This window comes from Ambystoma mexicanum, chromosome 4p, assembly GCF_040938575.1.
Source record: "Ambystoma mexicanum isolate Mex_15411 chromosome 4p, UKY_AmexF1_1, whole genome shotgun sequence".
Classification (NCBI taxonomy): domain Eukaryota; kingdom Metazoa; phylum Chordata; class Amphibia; order Caudata; family Ambystomatidae; genus Ambystoma; species Ambystoma mexicanum.
The window spans coordinates 1,044,302,496-1,044,324,919 of record NC_090927.1 but is presented as its reverse complement, the minus strand read 5'-3'; the positions used below and the strand labels follow the sequence as shown (position 1 = coordinate 1,044,324,919).

Genomic DNA, 22,424 nt, shown 5'->3' with positions numbered 1-22,424 from the left:
CCTACACAGGTCAAAATGGCCTGAGAATCCACACGTCCAAGACAACAATCTTAGTACCCAAAACCTTAGAGGGAAGAAGACCGAAAACCAAGTTTATCTGGTACCTAGCACAAGAACTCCCACTGCAAGCACCTAAAGCGAAATACTTGAGCATCGAAATTAATTCAAGTAAGACTGATGTCAACCAGCTTACGGCACAAAAATCCAAGATGCGAGTTCTAACAACAAAAGGCCAATTAATCCAACAAAGAAACGGCAAACTTTCCTTAGTGCCGATCTTGTGTTTCTAGAAACAGAAATCGAGTCCCATATTAACATATGTTGCTGAGACCGCATTGTGCCTGTTATGGAAGAGCTGGGCATCAATCGAGGGTATTTTTGGAAGAAAATTCTCCATTTACCACAGTGCGTTCCAGTGTAATTGATAAGGCACGAGCCAGGGCTACGATAACTGTATGCAAAAAGGTGAGTGGAACACATTAGCACTCTACCGCAAGACCCTATTACATGACTTTGCAATTCAATTCACTATTCTGAAACGCATGCCCAATAATCCACCTGACTGGATAATAGAGCAATGGGTCAAGGGCTGTAAGAACCTGATGACAGAGTATGGACACGTGACTTGATTATAACACAAGAAGAAAAAACAAAGTACAAACTATATTCATGTGTAGCTAATGAAGTAAAGGCACTACATAAAATGCCAAAATACTTAAATACATTTCCAAGCCCAATAAACAATAAGGCATTAATACTAATAAAAAATATAGAGTTTAAAAGTAGAGCGACTGGTGAGACGTGATCTGCAAGGTGCCTCGTTTCTTGCTTTAGTCCTTTCGATTAGAAATTATTAAGTCCAGAGCAGGGTGAGGATTCCAATAGTCAGGAGGATTAAAAAAAGAATCCTAGCTATGCGCCTAAGATGTTTGCATCGAGTTAAGGACTGACCGCATAAATAAAATTAAGAATACCAGATGTTGCATAAGTCAAAGTGTCAATAAAATCAGTGCACCAACACCCCATGTTTTGCGTCCAAGTTCGCTGCAACTATACAAATCAAAACGTTGAAACGTAACCGATCAAATCTAAGAATATCACAAGACTTACAAACATTATTACTCTAGGGCTTTGATTTACTAGTTTTGATCGTGGGTGTGCCGAGAAAGATAACATTTGCAGACATAACATTTGCCCCTGCAAGCAAGATAAAACCCATTGCTGAAAAATAAAAATGCAATGACTAGCTTATGACATTAGCCAAGAGGGGTTAAAAACTCTGAACCTGTTGGGTCCAATGTTGGCCCCTGAAAAGCTCATATTAAAGGAGGCCAACCTTAAGAATGGCAAGGTGGATTTGCCGTAATGGAGAGTAGAAGTGTAGGTAGCAATAAATAACGTTTTCACAGGCCAGAATAAAGAAGACCAAGTATCCCATCCTTCAGGCATGTCCCAAGATTGTATAAACCAAACTCAAGGGACAGTAAGCCACAGAATTTGACAAATCTTGGAGGATAGGCTGCATGGTTTTGGTAAGAAATGAGGCAATCGGGAAGCTGGGATGTGGCAAAAGATTCTGTCCAAATATTGCAACCCAAAACTTTACATTTGTCAAACCTAGGTGCCCCGCCTCAAGCGGTACCTTCTGGGAATGGCAAGCAGCATCTGTAATCCTGACTAAATTGCATCATTGTGCCACTCTACCAATATGCATCAACCAAAAGGTGTACAACTACGCAGTCTAATCAACTTGGATCAAAGCTCATTTCTGGCTATTACAAAAAGCATGCCATTAATAGATAAAAGATAACCCTATATGAAGTTGTGTCTAGGAAGGGTTGAGAGCCAGGCTGTTAACCAATGACATTCCCAACCTTATCCAAATTATCATGCAAATTAAAAGATGGCAATTTTTTTAAAAAAAAATGTTTTTTTTTTTAAATGGGAAGTGTCAATAGGACCCATGCTCTTTTAAGCACAATGTGCAAGCAAAGTTAAAACCATCCAAGCAATTCAAGATTGCCAAAAAATTAAAAAAACATACCGGGCATGAAACAACCAGTTTTAACTTCGGTTTAGTTTATTAGGGTATTCATACAGTGCAGTCGCGGCGTTTTGTGGTGTGGCGTTTAAGATTAAGGGAGGCCTTTAGATAGGCACAGCTAGGGTTGTATACGTGTCCTGTTACAGAAGCACATTAACGGCTACAGAGAGCATAGATCAAAATGGGTGGGAGGGGGTTATTCTAAGGAGTAGGAACAGCTCTGGGAGAAGGGATGGGTAAAGTTGAGGAGTAATGGCCAAACAAAGTGTTAGGTGATTTGGTTGGCCACACCGCTTGTGGGTTGCCCTTCCGTGCAAAGGGTTCCAGCATGCATGGAAATATCCATCCACAGAATGCCTTCGTGTTTGTAGGTGTTCTGGGTTTCTAGGACCCGAGCAGCTGATCTGGTTCACTTGGGAACTTGGGCTAGCCAGTATGGAGGGCCTTGACAATTCTACACGACGATTGGAATTGTATACAAGGCTGGAGGGCAGCAAGTGGTGCAAGAGCAGTGTATATATGAGGGGGAACCAAATGTGGATGCTTCAGTCACCAGGCATGCAGTAGGTCTTTTAAGGAGCGGAAGTGAACTTGGGCGAAGCTATAGAGGTGTGCTGCCGTCGTCAAGATCGGTCTGAACTGTTTAGTGACAGTTGTGGGAAGAGTGAACGGGTATAAAAAAAGAAGTTTGATTTTTCAGGAGAGACTCCTTACCAAAATGAGTGCATGGAAACCAGACTAGACAAATCACTTTACACTGATGGCAAGATCGCCTAGCAAGTCCAACTCTGCAAACTATAACACTACAGCAAATACAACTTGAAAACGAAAAGAAAGCCAGTGATTGAATGTATGGGAATGGGTGCGCTTTTAAGAAACGAATGCACCCTTGCAGCAGGTTAAACGTTTCCCTGCTTGGGGAATAACATTCACTCCACTCCCACGGTTGTAGAAAGCCATCAGTCTCCCCGCCACCCCTTGCCCCAAACTCCCAAACCCCTGCCCCCCGCCACCCTAATGAAAAACAAAGCTGCAACCCATGCATGCCATTGCATCATTTTCAGTGGCAATGCAGCAATATCTGTTTGGGGAGAAAGGGTTCACAAAATCGGTTATGGTAGCATATTGGGGTACGAGAAATAACAATGGGGACTTGGTAAGCAAAGTGAAAACGGGCAAAGGAAGCACTGGCGAGTACATTCTGAAATTGCTGTAAAGCTTTACAACTGTAACAATGGAAACAGAACGACCCCTAACGAGATATACCATCATCAAAAGGTAAGACTCCAAAACGGATTTTCTCATCACCAAGGCCAGGGGAATGCACACCAAACTGCAAAGCAGCAGCCACAACGTTCCTGTTCGGCACTGCCAAGTGAAGCCAAAAACCCCATAATAAATCACGGCTTCCGGTTTCAGTCAGATCACAGGAAAAAGAAGGGGCGAAGTGGTCCTTATGGATTGTGCACACAGGCATTCAAGTGTGCATTCACCACCGACCATTGGTATCGATCATTTACTTATTTATTGTTCACTTATTAGGCGCTTATACAATTAGCAAAACTGTTTCAAAGCGTCCACATGGCAAACACGGTGGGGACGGGAAGGGAATACAGCAAGAATAATTGCATTAACAGTACAACAAATAATCAGAATAAAGGGAAGGGGAGACACAATTACTATGCCCTTGTGAGTGTTCAGAACGTGCAAATGGAGGAGGGGTGAGGGATAAAGGGCTAAGAAGCTCATGGAGAAGTGCTCAGGTAAGTGCTAGGTGGAGAAGAATGCAAGTGCATAACGTAAGTTTAACCACCCATGGGTAGGGTGCGCCAAGTAAGTGCAGCAGAAGACAGCGGCTGGGATAAGACATGTGGGAGGTCAAGGCCCCGAGGACACATAAGGGCCCTGCACATCAGTCACGCTGCTGTGAGATTAGCAGGGAAGAAAAGGAGGAAGAGGTAGAGAAAGGTCTTGAGGTTTTTTCGGAACATAAGGAGGTCTTGCTCAAGACGCAGAGGGAGAGTGAGGCAGTTCCACAGGAGGGAGCCAGCTGAGGAAAGTGATTGGCCCACCAGCTCTCGGTTTAGCAAGTGCTTTTCCCGCAGGGAGTTTGTGCCAGAGAAACGGAGGAGTCTAGCTGGAGTGTATTTGGTCACAAAGAGTTGACGATAGAGTGGTCCCTGGCCCCAGATCGCCTTGTGTACGATAGAGTAATTTGAATTGAATCTGAGCTGAGACAGGGAGCCAGTGAAGGCTTTGTTGGGCAGGAGAGATGCAGTCCCTGGGCTTGAGGCCAAGGTTAAGTCTTGCTGCCCTATTCTGGGTTAGCTGGAGGGGTGGAGGTAGGAAGATTAAGGAGGATGCTATTTCAGCAGTCTAGCCTGGAGGGAACCAGAGCATGGGTAACTGAGTCTCTCGGGGAAGGCAAGGAAGGATAGAGACCCTTTGAGAGGGAAAGGTTGAAAGTATGAATTCTTGACAATGTCCTGAATATGAGGGATGAAGGAAAGGGAGGAGTCAAAGATGACTCCAAGATTCCTAGCAACAGTGGAAGGGTGTGGGGGGCCCCATGGAGGAAGGCCAGAGTGCAGGGAAGAAGTAGGGTGCAGGGGACCCAATAGGGAGAATCTCGGTTTTGCTGGCATTGAGGCAACAGTCATTGGCAGTGCACCAGGCCTGGATGGCAGAGAGGCAGTCAGGGATGAAGGAGGGTGCAAGGGTGTCTGAAGGAAGTTTGAAGAAAAGTTGTACATCGTCAGCGTAGCACTGGAAGTTGGGGGAAAAGGAGGAAAGGAGTCGTACCAGCAGGGGAAGGTATATGTTAAAGAGCCAGGGTGAAAGAATGGAGCCCTGGGGGACGCCACAGGTAGCGGAGGAAGAAGGACCGGAGAAAGAGCCCAGGATGGTTTTGGAGGAACTGTCAGTTAGGAAGGAGATAAGCCAGTCTAGTGCCCGCGGCAACAGTTTATGGAGCCTTTTTATGAGGATGGAATTAACTCTCGGTGAATAAGAAATTGTGTGGACGTGAAGCACTGAGGGCACAAATGACTGACTTTTAGCTTGCAAATTGAAATGTTTACAACCTGTTGGATGCATTAATACCAAAGAAACCCTGGTGGACCCATCACTTCTGGTGCCTAAAGAGCAGACAATTGGCAATCAAGTTTACCAGGTTGCAAAGCACCATTGATCCGTGCACAATACTTAAAAACATGGACAGTCAGGCATTCATACATGGATCAATGTATGAATGCATTTTTTCCATGCAGGGGAGGGAGTGCAGCTTGGACGTGCTCATTCTAAGAGGATAACAGATAACTTCAGGACTGAAGATTAAGTTACTGAGGTTCCTCAATCACAACATGAAATGTAATTCCAAATGATTATCAGTAGGATTCATATAAATCTTGATAGAAATTTGATTCTCAATAATAGGGGGTGGAAACTAAGCGCAGGAGAGCAAGACAAAGTGGCTACAACGTGCTTTAAAAATCAACAAGATGGCAGAATGGCCAAGACTCCCAAATTAAATTGAAGTCTCCTGCCATTTGCTTTAACACAGGACAAGTACGCAGTTTGAACCATAATACACAGAATTAAATCACCATACAGCAGACCCCTCCGCTGGTCCAATTAGTAAATAGAGCAGAAAGGTAGAGAAAAGATTACATAGGCTTGTCCAGTATCTGTAAGCAAGCATAGGAAGGCTTTAGCAGCCAAGAATTCTGAAGCGGTTTTCATAGGAAAATACCACACTTTACTTTGTTGGCTCCTGCAGGAAAATAAAACTCTTTAGAGAGGTCAGTACATGTCACATGATGCACAGTTTGAAGCCAAGCACCCAAAACAAGAAATCTAGCGTGGCCACTTAAGCAGAAGACATTTTAATTTCACTTGTTGATGGCGCCAAAACCCAGAAATATCACAGCACTGTCACTGCACTAGTTAAGATTACAGTACAGTCAAAACAGTATGAGTGATAGGACAACAGTTAGGCATATTTGTTAAAGAGTACAGTTTTCAGCTTTTTGTCAGAGGTTTAGATGGGAAGGCTCTTCTTGGATACATGGCAGGAGAGGATTCAGAGAGTAGAAGCTACGACAGTGAAGCTTGGTGTCATTAGGAAGGTGGAAGTGGAGGATCGTAAGCAGCGTGGTTTAGGTGAGGTAGGTAGGTAGGTGCAGTGTTGTGAATGCATCAACAAGTAATTGAGAGGATTTTAAACTCAATACAGGCTTTAATTATTAGTCAGCGAGCTTCACATCTCACTAGAGAGATGAACAAGTTACTTAACCCCTGGTAAGGTTTTTTTCGACTCAATGCCCCACCCTGCCTACCGCTCAGTTGAATTTCTCATGTTATTGCCCCCTTGTACTCCTTCAGAGTCTAGTATGGTCCACTCCGCTTTTATGCGGGTAGTTCTCCTTGAGAATGACAGGGAAAAAACAGACCTGAAGCCAACGGGTGCAGCGCGTGCTCTATATGCCTTCGATGACATCATCCTCAAGATGGCCCACGAGGGACATTGAGTCGACTGCATCAGGTGGATAATGGAGTTATGAAAGATGAGGAATACGTTCAAAATGGCCAGATCGCTTTATGCCCCAAACTGCCCAAAGGGCGTAGTTTTGGATCAGTTGTAATTTGGTTAGGTTTTTGGTAGAGATTCCTGAAGGATGGCATTACACTAATCCAGTTTACTGCCGATGATGGCCCTTGACAGTGTGAGGCAGTTGTTTGGGACAGACTTTTTTTGCTGAGGTTAATGAGTTTAAGAGAGTAAGCTGTGAAGGATGCAACAGTTTTAACGTGTTGGATGGTTAGTTCTAACAAAAAAAAAAAAGACTACACAAATGGAGTAACTAGACCTAAAAAGGTGCAGAGAGCTCAACGAAAATAAAAAAGCAAGGTGTAGTAGAGCTCCAAGGACATTCCTTAGACAGACTGGTCTGGCAAAAAATACATCAAATGTGCTATTTGCCTAAGAATGTGGGAGCAAATGTACTCTTTAAATGGTCCATGGATTTGCGAATGGAGAGCACTAAAGGAAAGCAAACCTTGTAGGCAAGATTGCTCATTCTAAAAAAAATAAAAAATAAAAAAAGAAGAGTTCCTACAGGGGGCCTACCTCAAATGTACAATTTGGGTTGAGCACCATCATCCAATGCTCTCATGGTAATGTTTGTGATATTACATATTCTGCCTTTCATACAATTAGCAATTTTTGGCACCAGTTAAACTGGGAATATTTCTTTCCCACGTTTCATTTTCATAATCCAATGCAAACTCCCGTCAGATCATAACACTTACCACATTGAAATCTAGGTGTTTTTCCACCCATTCCTTGGCATCTTTAAACTCCTCCTTCATGTTCATGATGAATAGTGTATCAAGGGAATCTACAATCGTGGCACCTTGAATATTGCCTGAAATTATAATTAAAAGGGAAGGTCAAGCAGAAGAACCTTTTTAGGTGAAGTCGTACAAGTTCAAAACAGTAGCATAGCACACCCAAAGACCAACATGGTTTCAGGAGACTGTTCAGAGCCACAAAGGCAAAGCAAGGGCTCGTGGCCAGGAAAAGTGAAAAAGTGCAGTAGATCAGACTAAGGCTCAATACATTTTTATAAAAAAGTTGAGGTATTATGTTGAGCTCCTCTTGGAAAGCAGATTTTCAAAGGCAGGGGAGCCCAAGTTAGTGAGGCTGGTTTTACAGACCAACAGAGCATTAACACATGGTCAATATGCTTGCGATATTACATTAAAAAAAAACATGAATCAACTGTAGAATTTAAGAACAAGAACGGTCATGAGAGCGAACAAGACATGGCTTCAGCAAGCATAGCTTCTCACTAGAAACAGCTACAAAAACATTCATTGAGTTCCGATCTTTGCTGAGAGACCCTGGGATCATTGGAAATGTTCTAAGCAATTTCCAACAATATTTTATGCCACCTTTGAAATCAATAGGTAAAAAATCATTAAAATTAAACAGCACTGTTGTCCTGCAGAAGGGGTTGAGTGTGGTGAGGGTGAAATATGGTAAACTCATGAGTCAAAAGAAGTAAACCAATGTGTAACAAAGTAACAATGTGGTCATGTATAAAAGGAAAAAAGGAATTTTTGAAAATCTGCAAATCTGAACCTGGTCAATAACCGAAGTCTATTTTGGATCATCAGGAAAGTAGCTTCCAGATAGACGACTGTGCCAGTTATTCTTCATTATAGTGACTCTTGTACCCTAAATCCTACACCCCCTTTTCCTCCTCAATTCAGAAATACCTACCAGTAGAGGAGTAAGCAAGACTTTTCTAAAGCAGACATTTCCTTGTAGAAAGGAAAGAAAAGAGACCCTCGCCACACAGCTCCCCCCAAAGCCGCACTTGTTCTCTGCAGTTTCTTATATTTGTTCAAAAGCAAAGACAAACTGAATAGAGCAAGTTTGTGTTCAAGGAAGTGATTAACAGACACTATACTGTGGATCTTGGGCTCATCATTATGTCCCTAGTCCCCGCCCTGCCCCCACCAATTCCTTCCTTAGGTGAAACTCAGAAGAATAAAGCAAATCTGAATATCGCACATTTAGGGAAGATTGCCAGCTAGAAAGCATTGAAACCTGAGCACATCACCAATCTACCTGCAGCTTTGATAACATGTACATATTATGAGCCAACCAGACCTTTCATAAATGCCCTTAGCAGGCAGGAATCATTGCCATGTCCTACCAGTTCCTTCATTCCGTCACAGAAAAGCCCTAAATATGCAAACATAAAATTGGCATGCTACTGCATACATCACAGGACATCCTGTGATGTATGCTACACTCAAAGTATTGCAATCGCCCTTATGGTGGAGGGGTGAAGTGCAAGCAGGCCCCACCTCTATAGGTTAGGACACGGTCCTAAGATTGAGTTTGGCCTTTCGTTGCAGGGTTGCATCTAATTACCTATAACCCTATGGCAGACTTCCTGCCCAAGACATGTACTGCTTAGATTGGAGGGATCCAAACAGTTACATGGTAATATAAGTAAAATGCAGATCAATTACGCTGGCCAATTCCAGGATTAGCACACTGTACTCAGATTAGTAAGCATAAATACGAGTCCCAGGACCCGATGAGCTCCATCATTTAAATGTTGTCTATAGAAAACAGTTTGACAAAGGGAATCTGGTCAAGAATCCTAATGGGTATGCATATTTCAATAATGATCTCCCCATCCGTTAGTTGTTTGAGTACTACTCAGGAGGACATAAAACTGCATCAAGGGGACTTTGATGTTTGCTTTACTTTTTAATTTTTAGCTGTAACACATTGCTTTCAATTTGCGGATTTGAAAGTACTCAAACCTGGCATCGGCTTAAGATCGTGTATCCAAAAAGTCAAGTCTGCAGAATGTGTGTCGCGTGGCACATGGGGCAGCCCCACAGAGGTCCTCCAGTGGCACTTCTGTCCATATAAAGTGAACATGAAGACCCTTGGGGCTGGCTGATGTTATATCTTAGAATATTCCAGGATGCATGAGATGAGCCACTGAGTGATGGAAGCCTTGTTGACCTGAGAACCTGGAGAAGTGCCGTCATAAAGTGACAAAGTCTGTCCCTCGATCTAATCTGTCTGAACGTTGACATAGTTTGCATCAAGGTCCAGGAACTGTGGTGGGTATGCAGAGCACTTTGACTCTCCCAAAGGTTCAAGAGAAGACACTGGTAGGCTTGTCTATATTTAAAAAACGTCATTGCCACCTTAGCAACAACAGCCAAGTGTGCACAATTACGGATAAAAAGGTTCCTTACAACTAAGGACCTACAGTGCTCCAACTCCTCTGGCTGATGCTCGGGCCACCAAGAAGGTACTCCAAGGTACCATGCTCACAGGTGCCAAGACCCTGGGTTCAAATGGCTTGTCGATAAGAGCAGAAAGGACAACAAAGTCCCATTGGGGCAGAGGTTGCTTAACAGCGGGTGGGCAGGAACAGTTTAGGGAGCCAAAAAGTGGGTCTCTTTAGGATAGGGGTTTGGAGGGAGAATAAACCACCTGCCCCACCTCAAATTTACTGACTGCAGACTGGTAATTGCAACTAGAACACAACATGATGCCAGAGGAATCCAAGCTACAGATAAAATAACTTCATCAAGAGAAGCCCGAAGAGGGGGGGGGGGGGTCTGTAGGAACCAGTGGCTGAAGAGCAACTGTTTGCTTCCATACTGGAGCCTTATGAAAGCCTTGCTCTGAAAGTCCCAGATCACCATAAAGTACTCCAGGAACCAATTAGTAGGAGCAATAAAAGTCGATTTGAACAAAATCAGGCATCTCGGAACAGGAGAACCTGAATCCTGCACCAGAGTACTCTAAAACAGACCAGTGGCACACCAAAGTAATTTGAAGCATCAATTCTTACAAGGCCGGCTGCTCTGGTATAGAGTGTGGGGCTGGTATCAAGAGTACGAATGTAGCCTCATTTGAATTTAGATTCAGTGGGGCCATTTGCACTCTCTTCACTATGGAGCCTTGTATACTTTGTGTTTATGATGAGCTGGAAGAAACAGAAATACAAACTGTAGATGATAAAGTCTTCCTTACAGAGTTGCTCCCGGATTCAGCCAGCTCAGTTTTCTTGCTCTCTTTGGCTCCTTTGGAACAAGCCTCAAAATGTGTACTGGCCAAAAAGCATTTGCGAGTGTTGGTTAGTAAGACACTGCTGTGTGTGGGGAGAGCTGGAATCCATGACAGAGTCTGAGTGATTTAACCCTGGCTAGTTGCTTGCAACTAGTCCCATTTTTAAACCTGTTTGATGGATTTAGGATAGACTGGTACAGATTATTATTAGGTAGCCAGACCCTACGAGAAGGTTGACTCCACACATGAAATGCTTGCTCTTTCTCAAGTGGGATATAAAGGTTTTGGGGGATTAGGTTCCCAGAAGAACCTGAAGGACACATACTGTTTGTTTCGGCACAAAAGAATGGACACCACTCTGTTCTACCTTTGTGACCTAATAAATGTCAGAACAGGCAGTGCGTTACTGAAGCCACAGGCGAAGCACCCCACTTAGCATGTGTCCAACAGCTTGAAACCGTTCACCAAATTGGACATGATTTGAGTTTGAACTGTGCAACCTCAGTGCCTAATCCACCTAGAACATGCAGGAACTCACTGGGTATATAGGCTTTTAAGACCCATCAGGCAGGCACAATAAGTCAGATGCAGTGAATGGCTTGCAGCAAGTGATACAGTTCTCAAACGTCTTTGTTAATGGAAGGAAGGGTCTTTCAAAATCAAAGTCCAATTAAATCTAGAGAAAAACAAGGACTACAACTATGAAGATGAAAATGAAGCCATTCCCAGGGAAGTGACTAATAGGAATGTGTGACGAATCTGGTGTTTTCATCCCTTTTCCCCAGAGGGGAGTCACCCCTTTGAGGCTAGGGAGGTGAGGCCACTAAGCAAGAACCTCCCTACAGTCTGGGCAAGTGGGACCTCACTGAAAGGGATCCCCCTCCCCTCTTGAGGACAAGCGCTCCCATTATGATAAGGAACTTCCAGTCCAGAGAACAGTATCTGCCTGCATTAGAATAATAGACTTCCTTCTGTTTTGAATACACAAAGTAGTGACATTTCCTCAATCTCTTTGTTTTCAAGTGATGCTGGATCTCGCCTGAACTACACAGTCAAAGAAGACAGACACCCCCCTTTTGTTTAGAATGACGTACATAAAAGCAAGAGGAACTTTGAATCTAAAAAAGAATCATACGCAGAGGCGAGCCTGTGACAAGATGTCCTGGAGGGGCGTAGCCAGCCTAGACCACAGAGCCAGCGGATGCAGGGAGAAGGGGCAAATCGCTAGCCAGACACTGGAAATGCAGCACCCTGCCCGCCCAGGAAGCCAAGGTCAGGAAAGAGACTGAAGCAACAGTCTCATCTGGTGGTACGACCACAAGGAAGCTGTGGTGGGCCAGCTAACAAACGCCAAGACCAGGCTGCAGAAGGGAGCCTAGATCTCCGAGCTCCCCACAAGAAACGCGTTTGCCACTGAAATAAGAAACAGCAGGGAAGCAAACTCCTGAGGAGAGACCACCATTGAGGAGGTATGAACACTGATAATCAAGGCTGGAGAAGCGGACACGGGAGTCTGATAAAGCTAAACAGAAGAGAAAGAAAGCCTATCAGAGGGCATCAGAGAGCCCCGACAAACTAAGACTGTCGAGGCTAGGGAAGCCAACAAAGTTACGGGGTCCTTATTAACCTGAGGAGAGAGAGAGAACGCAAGCCTATCAGAAGGCCATAGGGTTTCAGAGATCCCTGAGAAACATATTTTAACATAAGGGATGCAAATGCTCCCTAAGTAGTAACGCCATTAGGACAGGAATATGGATTACAGGAGCCAGGAAAACCCAAACAGAGATAAGACTTGCTTATGAAAGGGAATAGGGCTTTGGAGAGCCCAGAGAAACTAAGGGACTAACATCCAATTCTGTAGAAGCCACAAGGGTTACAGAAATAAAAAGCAGATGCCATACCTAGGCCCATGCAAACCTGACCAAGGGCCGGAGGACATTGAAAAGTCCAAGAAACCTGAAGTATAACATACAGAATTGGGAGGAGAGAAAATCTGGAGGGTTTGAATATTTACAAGCAAAACAAAATTACGGTCAAGCACCAAGGGGGAAATGGTTTAGTTGTGGTAAAGAAACCTTGTTTTACCTGTAGAAAAGGAAACCTTATGGAGTTGATGAAACATTGGCACACAGAACCTGCAGAGAAGTTGTAAGCCATGTTGTGGATAAAATAAGAACGGTGTACAGAACCAAGTCTAAATTGGTGGAATTGTAGAAGGAGAAGCTTTTCGTCCTGAAGAGAGGATTGTAAAGAACTGAGATTTGACCTACAGAACCCGCAAGAGGTTGTGAAGTGTCTTTAGTGACATGATGAACTTATGAATCCTATGGACAAGAGATCCAAATGATTGGGTCAGGCAGAAGTCACAGAGGATATTGACGTCCCTGTCATTATCATACCCATTCAGTCCTACTCTTCCTTCAAATGCCTCACCTGCAGACTTGGTGTCTCTCCAATCATCTGGCTCTTGCCACCATATACAGGACCCCTGGTTTGGTCTCCCTCTTCCTCTCAGAGTGGTCTGACCTCACCTCCTCTCTCCTGGCATCCATCTCCAAGCTTCTTCCTCAGAGACTTCAATATTCACCTTGACGCCCTTGCTGCAGCCTCTCGACTCCTGCAGCCTCTGTGACCCTTTCCCTCACCATTCTTCCCTCCAGTCCAACTTACTCAGCCGGATACACCTTGGATGCTCTCATCTCAGCAGTCATCCCCATCTCCAACCCTCCCACACCAACTCTCTCCTGGTCTGATCATGCTCTCCTGTCGTCTCACCTGAATCTCTTGGGTCTGTGAGAAACCCAAGGCGTTTCTCCCATGCTATTCCCGGGGACCCTTTGTTCAGGTGGCCAGGTGAGGGCCATCACTCTTGGATCCCAAACCTGGGGGCGGACGAACGAGAACTACCTGGGCAGGGGGTCCTTGGGGACTATGGGTGACATGCCCTTGGGCAAGACATGGTATTCCTCCCGTTCTGATACACCCCTACCCAACATCCCATCAGTTGTCCTGGGATATTGTTAGCAGAGTCCCATCATACCCCAGTACGTTTCTGTAAATAAAAGGAGAAAACAGCCAGTGAAATTAAAACCATCTATAAAATCACAAGAACCCAATAGAAAATCCATTCACCAACCACAATACATTTACCCCCTTCATTCTGACAAAAACCTACATGGGTTATCCATGATCTCCGGAAGAACCTACAACTCCCACAATCCCTACTTCTGTTTTAGAGGTCCAACTACTGAGACGAAGAGGAGGCAGATAGGAGTCACGAGGATTACCCATAGGAATCATTGGGCTATGGATTCCTATGGCCAGTCTGAATGTTGGCCAGATAATGAGGTCAGACAGGGAGGGACAACTACTCCCACCCGACTCCAATTAAGTTTAGCATGGAGTATAAAAGCAGTAGCCAGAAACAGCATTTTGAGTGAGCAGGGGATGCTGAAGGAACCGTGAAGAGCAGAACGAGAAGTCACCAGCTGAGATAACCTTGGGAAGCCAGAAGGGGGGGACCGACTGCCAAGACACGGAGGCCTGCAAGTAGAAAGGGGGCTACAGTGTGGTATGGGAGTTGTGCCCCAGGGAACCAAACCTCCAGCTACACTTTGTTAGAATTGAAATCAGTGATTGCTCCCTGTGTGAGTCTCAGAAACCCAGGAAGTTGAGCGACAGTTGCTGGGACCCTGATCTCAAGTGAATCACCATTAAAGACCCGCTAACACCTCATCACTGAGGGCAAAAAAATGGTGACCCTGTGACTTGAGTGAAGCTAAGGCGGGATAACCTGTTGTGTAAAGAACTTTGTAAATCCTAAAAGTGCTTGTAACTGGCGAGCAAAACCTTGAATGCGCATTCTGAGAGATGTGAGACAGAGTGGTCCGGTGCCGCGTGTGTGCCCAATCTAAGGTCTCTGCAAGAAAAGTTAAAGAGTTGTAAATCGAAGTGGTCCTGCGATAGGTCAAGCAAAATCCTGCGCTCAAAGTCTTTGATTCTGTTGTCAAAAGGGATCGGAGCGCGGAAGAAGGGGATTCATGGTCTGAGTCTGAAGGAGGGAAACCAAATCGCAAACTTATGATTGTGAGAATCTTGACAAAGGAAAGGAACTTTTGTGTTTTGTTTGCTACATCAGACCCTCCGCACTAAGAGACTTTGAATGGCAAAGAGACTTGGGCACAGAACGATACTGAGATATTGAACTGTAAGGCTGGACTACTGCAACAGGCTTTCTAAATCTAGCCGCTTCTATACTCCACCCTCTGCAACTCATCCAGGACAGGACTGCAAGACTTGTCCTTGGCCTCAAGACAAGGGATCATATCTCTCCAGCACTGAAATCTCTGCATTAGCTCCCAGTGGCTGTGCGGATTAAATTCAAGACCCGCTGCATTGTCCACAAGGCCTTCTCTGGCCTGGGTCCTCAACACCTCCAACTTTCTCTTTGTAAATACCTTCCTACTCTAGCTCCTCGCTCCTCCAACTCACTCAGGGTCAGTTGCTTCTCCAAGCATAGAGTTGGTGGTAGATCTCTTTCTCCGGCTAGGGCCTCCCTCTGGGACAGCAGCCTCCCTGCCTCTCTGAAACTTGGAGAACCATCTCCGGTTCCAGATGCACCTCAAGACGTTCCTCTTTGCTTCTGCCTTCTCGCTTCCTCTCTCCTGCTGATCGCGGTCTGTTTCTGCATTAGCATCTGGCTACGCTCCGATTTGGGTCCCAGATCCCTTGTCCACCCTGCGACTTACCCACACTGCCTCCGGCAACCGTTGTGCTTGGGTCTATATCTGCAACCCTACAGTCCCCTCACCTGCACTTAGACTCCCGCTGTCTGCGCTTAAGTCATGCACTTGCCACCCAATGGCCTCACTACCGATTGTTGTTCTGATCCTGCGTTTTGCACTTTCCACTCCTCCCCTGCCACTCGCACTTTCCCTTTCCCCTCCTCTGCGTGTTCTCAATGTCAGTGGGCCTAGTAAGATCGTTGCTTTGTCCTCTTGTACCCGTCCCTTGCCTCGTCGCGCCCTGAAACACTTGTGTATGGGCGTGATATAAATAAAATATATTGTAAACGAGTAACAAAAGGAATTACAAGTACCAGCAGTCACTGGGAAAGAAGGTCATACTGTGTGTTTTGACAAGTAAAGTGAACTTATGTTTCAAAGCGGAGGAAGCCGTTTTTTGACAAGAGATGTTTTTTTTTAGAATCCTTTTTGTTTCTTAAAGACTTTGCCAGAGTGGTTTGAGAGCAGCTGAACCATTGAACTGTGTCCTCGTGCCGAGGAAGCCAGAGTGTGCGAGAGGATCGAGCGTACTACCTGGTCACATGCTGAAAGTATGGGGAAAGGAGGCCAACTGCTCAACAGTTCTGAGATATTGTTTCTTGAACAGGTTTCCTTTTTTGCATACACTACTATCCCACACCATTTTGTATTTAGAAGTAAGGATTGGCAATAGGTTCATTAGCATAGGCCCTTTTATTTTGACAGACTCGACTATGACTTATTTGATGGTTGTAGCTTGCTCCCATCCTTAGATTTAGGTAGGCGTTTAACCAAAACTTTAAAATTCAATAAACACCATTGAACTGTCTCATTTGTGTTGGCCTTCATTGACGATACCAAGCCTTTCCTTATATGTCCCTCGGCTAAGCCTCTGCCTGCACTGCCAGTCTCCTTCCCAGTCATTCCACTGATTAAGCGAGTGTCAGTTGCTGCTTTTTCCGCCACCTTCATCCCCCTTTCACTCTGGCCACTGCCTCACACTGACACAGCCGTTCCTAACCTTCACCTCTCCATCTCCAACACTCTGGACATTCTTGCCCCAGTCATGAGGATCCGCATGAAGCCTGCCTCCAAGGCGCAACACCTTGTAAGATTCTGACCTAGCCTCTCTGAAACGCAAGTGCAGAGCTGCTGAGCGCAAGTGGCAGGCTTCGAGCACATTCTGTGACAGACTGGCCTGCCGCCTGCTCCAAAAGGCAATACAGCCTCTCCATCCGCTCGAAATAGGCCTATATCCAAGCCTGCATCTCTGGGGCCACTAACACAGCTAAACTGTTCAAGATCTGTGAGGAATCCTACTGCAGTCTCCAGTTCTCCTCTGCCATCCCAGACCCTCTGCACTGCACTGGCCTCTCACTTCATAAGCAAAACTCTGGACATCCTGTCCTCAGTCTCATCTAAACCCCACCCGCACTTCGGCCTCCCTTTTGGCTCCCCTCTCCCCTTCCCTCTTACTCTCCGCTTTCTCGCCCATATCACTGGATGAATGTCTCTAGACAAGTCCTCTCTATGAAAGTCTCTTCCAAACAGGTGCTCCCCTGCTCCTCCAGAACTATCAAGGACAACATTGCCCCGCATGCTCCAGCTGTGGCCGATTTCTGCGACCACTCCTTTGCCACTGGCTCCTTCCCACCACTCTTCAAGCACTCACTTGTGCACCTTCTCCTCAAAAAGCCATCTGCCGACCCTTCCTGCCCGGCTACCTACTGCCCTATCTCCATTACACCGTTCCTGTGCAAACTATTGGAGAAGCTGGTAATCTCCAAGCTGATACACCACAATTAATCTGTTGGTTGTCTCCACGACCACCAGTCTGGCTTCAGAGCAGCCCAAGGCACGAAAACTGCACTCCTGAACACCTGTGAAGACTTGCTCTCAAATCTCAATTCCAACTCTCCTTCAGTTCTCATCCTGCTTGACCTTTCCTTGGCCTTTCACATGGTCAATCACTATACCCTTATAAATTGGTGTCACAGACCTGGCACTGGCCTGGTTGACCTCCTTCCTCTCTGACTGAGCATACTAGGTTCAGCTGGGTCCTTTTCTCTCCCCCATCACACCCTCAACCTGCGGCGTCCCTCAGGGCTCTATCCTCTTGCCAAGGCTCTTCAACATCTCCCTTGCCCCTCTTAGCTCTGCCTTCTCTCCTCACTTCCAGTGTAATGCGGATGACATGCAGCTCTCCTTCAAGTTTACCTCCACTGCCTTCTCTTCTTCCTCTCTCATTCCCAACTGTCTGCTATTCTTTTATTTTAATATACATCCTTGAATATGGCACATCGTAATCCAAGTCCATCTGATTTACCACAAATGATGCTGGGAAAAATAGGTAGATATATGCCTTCTGAAGCCAGCTATTTGGAGGAAACCAAGTGTGGAATGGCAGCTGGTGACTCCCTACTGTTAGGGACAGGGCTAGTGTGTGAAGAAGAATGATGCGCCTGGGGCATACTTTGTATATTAAAGCACACACTGTCTAGACTTTCCTGCCTGTGTTGCCCAAGGTAATTCAGGCATTTCCCAACAAGGTGGGTTGGAGGGCGAGCAGACAAGAGTTGGGGTCTGGGGAGCATTTTAAAGGAATTTGGACCCTGCGGAATCTGTTATTGGTGTTTACCCCAGTAGCAGGAAAAAGAAGAGCATCACCAAGGACGGATGGTTTGACCATGAATGTACAAGAGGTAAGGCTTACCTATTCTCAGTATTGAAAAATCACCAAATTACTACAAATTCTACTATTTGTGCATGGTCTCATTTCAAGAAGGCTGCAGCCAGAAGAAAAAGATCCATTAAAGCCTAGGCATGGGGCAGAGCATCCTGGGATACTGATGCTAAATTATTTTGAAACATAGCAAACTATGGGCCATTTTATAAATGTAATCAGAAAGCTCCTGTCTCCAATGTATCTGACCTGGCAGGATTATTTTTCATCGTTATATACTGCACAGCACAGGGAAGTAATTGGCACTGTGGTCAATAGGGGTCATTTGGAGGAGGACCTATTCTAGGGATGGTCTTTTCAGTGATGGAAACAACTTAAGCCATTGGCTGTCAGCAATGCAATCGGGCACCTGGTCCCGATAATGTGTTAGCAGATCTGTTTGGAATGGCTCCAGAATTGTGGGCTCTGGTTTTGACCCAGGGATTCAATGCTATCTGTGTGGGGGGACTTGTTCCCACTTCATGGTCCTGTGCAACTATTTATCCAATATACAAAAAGGGGCAGGGGGATGCACCGGCTTCATACAGGCCCATCTCATTGCTGGATTTTCTTTTTAAAATGTTCGGCCATGCAGTACTGGCAAGGCTGGAGAGTGGGTTATGGAGAGTGGGGTGCTCTCGTTGGGGCAGTCGGGAATCCGGTGTAACGCTCACCTGATTCCCGTAGAGGCGCCGGTCTTGACTGGGCGTATACCGTATCTTCAAAGGTGATGTGTAACGGGTAAGATGTCTGCAGATAGAAAATATGGGATTAATGAACTGGGTTATTGAATGTCTCTCTCTTCTTCCCTTTCTCTTCTCCTGTAGAACCCCACAGGTTAACGCTCTCACCTTAGGTAAGTGAACGCCGTGCTCTCCATCTGCCTCGGGGCAGGGTGCTGTAACCAGTTTCTTCACTGGATAAGGGGAGCAGGCCTCTTGACTTCAGAGGACTGCTGTCCGTCGTTTACTGCACGAACGGTAAGTTTCGAGTAATTCTAATGTCTTTAAAAGTCTTTAGTAATGATGTCTCTTGTTTTGCAGGGTTCCGGCGATGGCGGATGACGGGCTGAAGTGAGTTGAAGATGGAGCCCGTGTGATGAATAGAAGCACCTGGAAGCACGTAAGTAAGCGCTTGTTGCCTGCTTCACGAGGCGCTCTAACTGTCTTTTTATTTTGCAGGTACAAGTTCGGAGCGGCTGCAAGGTGCCGGAATACCCACTGGGTTAGATGTGGAAAGGAGTAATGGCACGTGAGTATTAAAGTTCCCCAATGTCTTTAAACGCACCTTGTTTTGTCTTTCAGATGCGGGATGCAGCGCCGAAGGCCTCCGGAGCGTGCGAAGAGTTGGTAAGCTTTTGTCTTTCAGATGCCGGAATGCAGTGCGAAGACCTCCGGAGCGCACGAAGAGTAGGTAAGCCTTTGTCTTTCAGATGCCGGAATGCAGCGCGAGGCGTTGGTGACAGCCGATGGACCAGGTAAGTGAAGCGCTGTCACTGAAGACCGTAATGCTAACCTGTTCTTTCTTGTCTTTATAGGTGTTGCGGAAGACTGGATTCAGGATGGTAAGCCTTTTTCCTTAGGCCCAGGATCAGATGCAGAAGACACGATGAGCGTTCTGCTGCAGAGGATGCAGAATAACGCAAAGCAAGATTCATCCATCCGGTGTGGTTTAAATAGCCTCCTGTAGTGCTTAGGCGTCTCCTTCCACAGCCACGCCTAGGTAAGAAAAGAGTTCCTGCTTTCCAGAAGAGTTCCAGTGTTCTGAACCTAGGGAGTGGCTCCTGCCCCACCCAACAGGAAAAGTAGTTCCAAACAGAAGAGGATCAGAGGCTCAACTGGCAGGCAAGTAAGCAGCATGGTCTGCTGCAGGTAAGTCCACCCAAGCATTATGAGCCCGGCGCTTCCAGCGCTGGGACTGGGCATATTTATGAGCCAGGTGCCACTGGCGCCAGGACTGGGTCCAAAAGGTCCCAATTGGGACTGGTTGGCACTCGGAACCCGGGTTATGGATCTGCTTCCAAGGGAGTTGGGAAAACCCTGACCTTTTGGAAGCAGAGATCATGACATCCGGCCGGGGTTGGGTACAGCCAAGCAATCTCTTTATAGGCAAATTTCTCACTCGATTTACAAAATGGAGGAGCCAATTTGTCATTTATGGATCAGAGCACACCCTTTGACAAGGCCAATCAAGCTATGTTGTGGTCCGGGTTCCGGTCCATGAAATGCCCCCCCCCCTGCCCTGGTGAACCTTTTGGCACGATTCCACACAGGCCTCCGTTAGGAGTGGGGCCAATGGGATGTGTACGGGGTGAGCCAGGGCTGTGACTTGGCCCCCTGCTTACCTGCTTGTATATTAATGGTTTGCATGATCACTTATTGAGCTCCTCACCCGATGATCAGAGGATGGGCGGCCAGCCTTTACCGGTCCTGGTGTACCTGGATGACACTGTTCTTATGGCATTAACACCCCCTAGCCTTACATAGACTTATTGTCAGCTGTGCTAGTTTCATGGCCAGTTTGGACTTGGTGGTTAATGCAGCGAAGTCTGGAGTAATGGCATGCCGTAGTGGGAGGGGTATGGTGAAGTTCATGGCAATGTATTGTGGGGGGCTCAGATCCAGAGGGTCGATCATTTCGACTAACTGGAGGTCAGGTTTTCATTCAACTTTGGCCCAAACTCGCATGTGACAAAACAGGCAGCTTGCGGTCAATTGGTATGTTTAGAGCTAAACCAATTGATCTGTTGCTATAATTGTACAATGGTAAAGCGGCTTCTGTTGCCAGATTTGGGATGTTATGGGGATACTCTAACACCAATTCCCTCCAAGTAGAGGACAACCAATTTTTGTAAAGTATTTTGACTTCCCATCATCTGCTCCGAATTCCAGGGTACATTTGGAACTGGGGTGCACATTTATCGGGGGATGTGATCACCTTGATGCCTGTTCTTCACTGGCTCAGGCTATGGGAAATGAAACAGTCCTTGCTCATGAGTTAATTAACTTCATGATTGCCAAAGATATTGGTGGAACAGTTCCATGGTTGATTGACATCAAGAAACATCTGTTGAAAATTAACATCACTCACTTGTACCCGCCTCGTAACTTTAGATCGCAAGGGGGGATAAGATTGCTGACTAGCCATTTCTGTGATCGTGTAGGTCAAATGAGAGAGTTTGCAGCTGGTGCAACCCAAGAATAGTAAGTGGATGACCATTATGTCTCCAGGCATACAGAAATATTTATCATAGGCTGAGTCACCAGGAGAGCAAGTTATTTTAACAAGAGCAAGGTTTGATTGTATTTTGTTAATGGCTGTGGTGGCCTCTTGGTCAGGTGAGAATGCTAATCAGTCCTGTCTTCTGTCTAATGCCCCTTATGAGAATCTCGCACATTTTCTATTTTTCTGCCCGGCATATGAGAGTGCAAGAGGTTCTCTGCTACGCCGTCTGTTACACAAATTGGGTTTTGTCCAACATCGACCCACAAATATTTTTTTTATTATGGGGTGATTCTCCACCCGCCCCCCGTATTGTTGGGTGAACTCGATCGTATCTTAAAAAAGCACCATTAGAAAGCGTTTGCTCAGGAATAGGTTATGAAATGTGGTTTTTTGTATGGTTGTGTTTCTATATTGATGTGATTGTGTTCTTGAAATGGGTGTTTTTTTCTTGGCACCCATACGGTTATATATTTTATTCTTTATTTGCACTTTTTATGGAAAGCTCTGTACATTTCTGAAATACATCTTTATGATAAGGCTAGATAGACGTTTTTTCTTTTATCTTAATAAACATCCTTACCATGGCACATACTAATCCAAGTCCATCTGATTCGCCACAAATGACGCTCGGAAAAATTGAATGCCTCCCGAATTCAGCTATTTGGAGGAAACCAAGTGTGGAATGGCAGCTGGTGACTCCCTACTTATAGGGACAGGGGCAGTGTGTGAGGGGGAACGATGCCCATGAAACCTACTTTGTATATTAAAGCACACATTGTCTAGATTATTTTTCCTGGGCTGCCCAAGATACTTAAGGCATTTCCCAACAAAGTGGGAAGGAGGGCGAGCAGACAAGAGTAACATTCGTAAGAGATTTGTCTAATAAAAAATGTATCCTGAAAATTAATATTTAGCATCCGAGGCCTAATTATTAAAATGCATTAGGAGTGCTCAGCACTAAGAGCGGGTAATACTTTCAGGGAAAAACAGACGCAAAACTTCAGATTGAGCAAAGAATAATCAGTTTTATTGCCTCTTCACTTCCGTGATAGA

The 22,424-nt window shown here is 45.5% G+C and overlaps 1 protein-coding gene across 1 annotated transcript in view; it reads right to left on the bottom strand.

The window, feature by feature from the left end:
* Positions 1-22,424, bottom strand: part of MAN1A1 (mannosidase alpha class 1A member 1) — a 538,906-nt gene that overhangs the window by 384,786 nt on the left and 131,696 nt on the right. Inside the window, exon 3 of the mRNA XM_069606607.1 lies at positions 7,355-7,470. Within this exon, the coding sequence (XP_069462708.1) occupies positions 7,355-7,470 (116 nt within the window). The remainder of the gene's footprint in view (positions 1-7,354; positions 7,471-22,424) is intronic.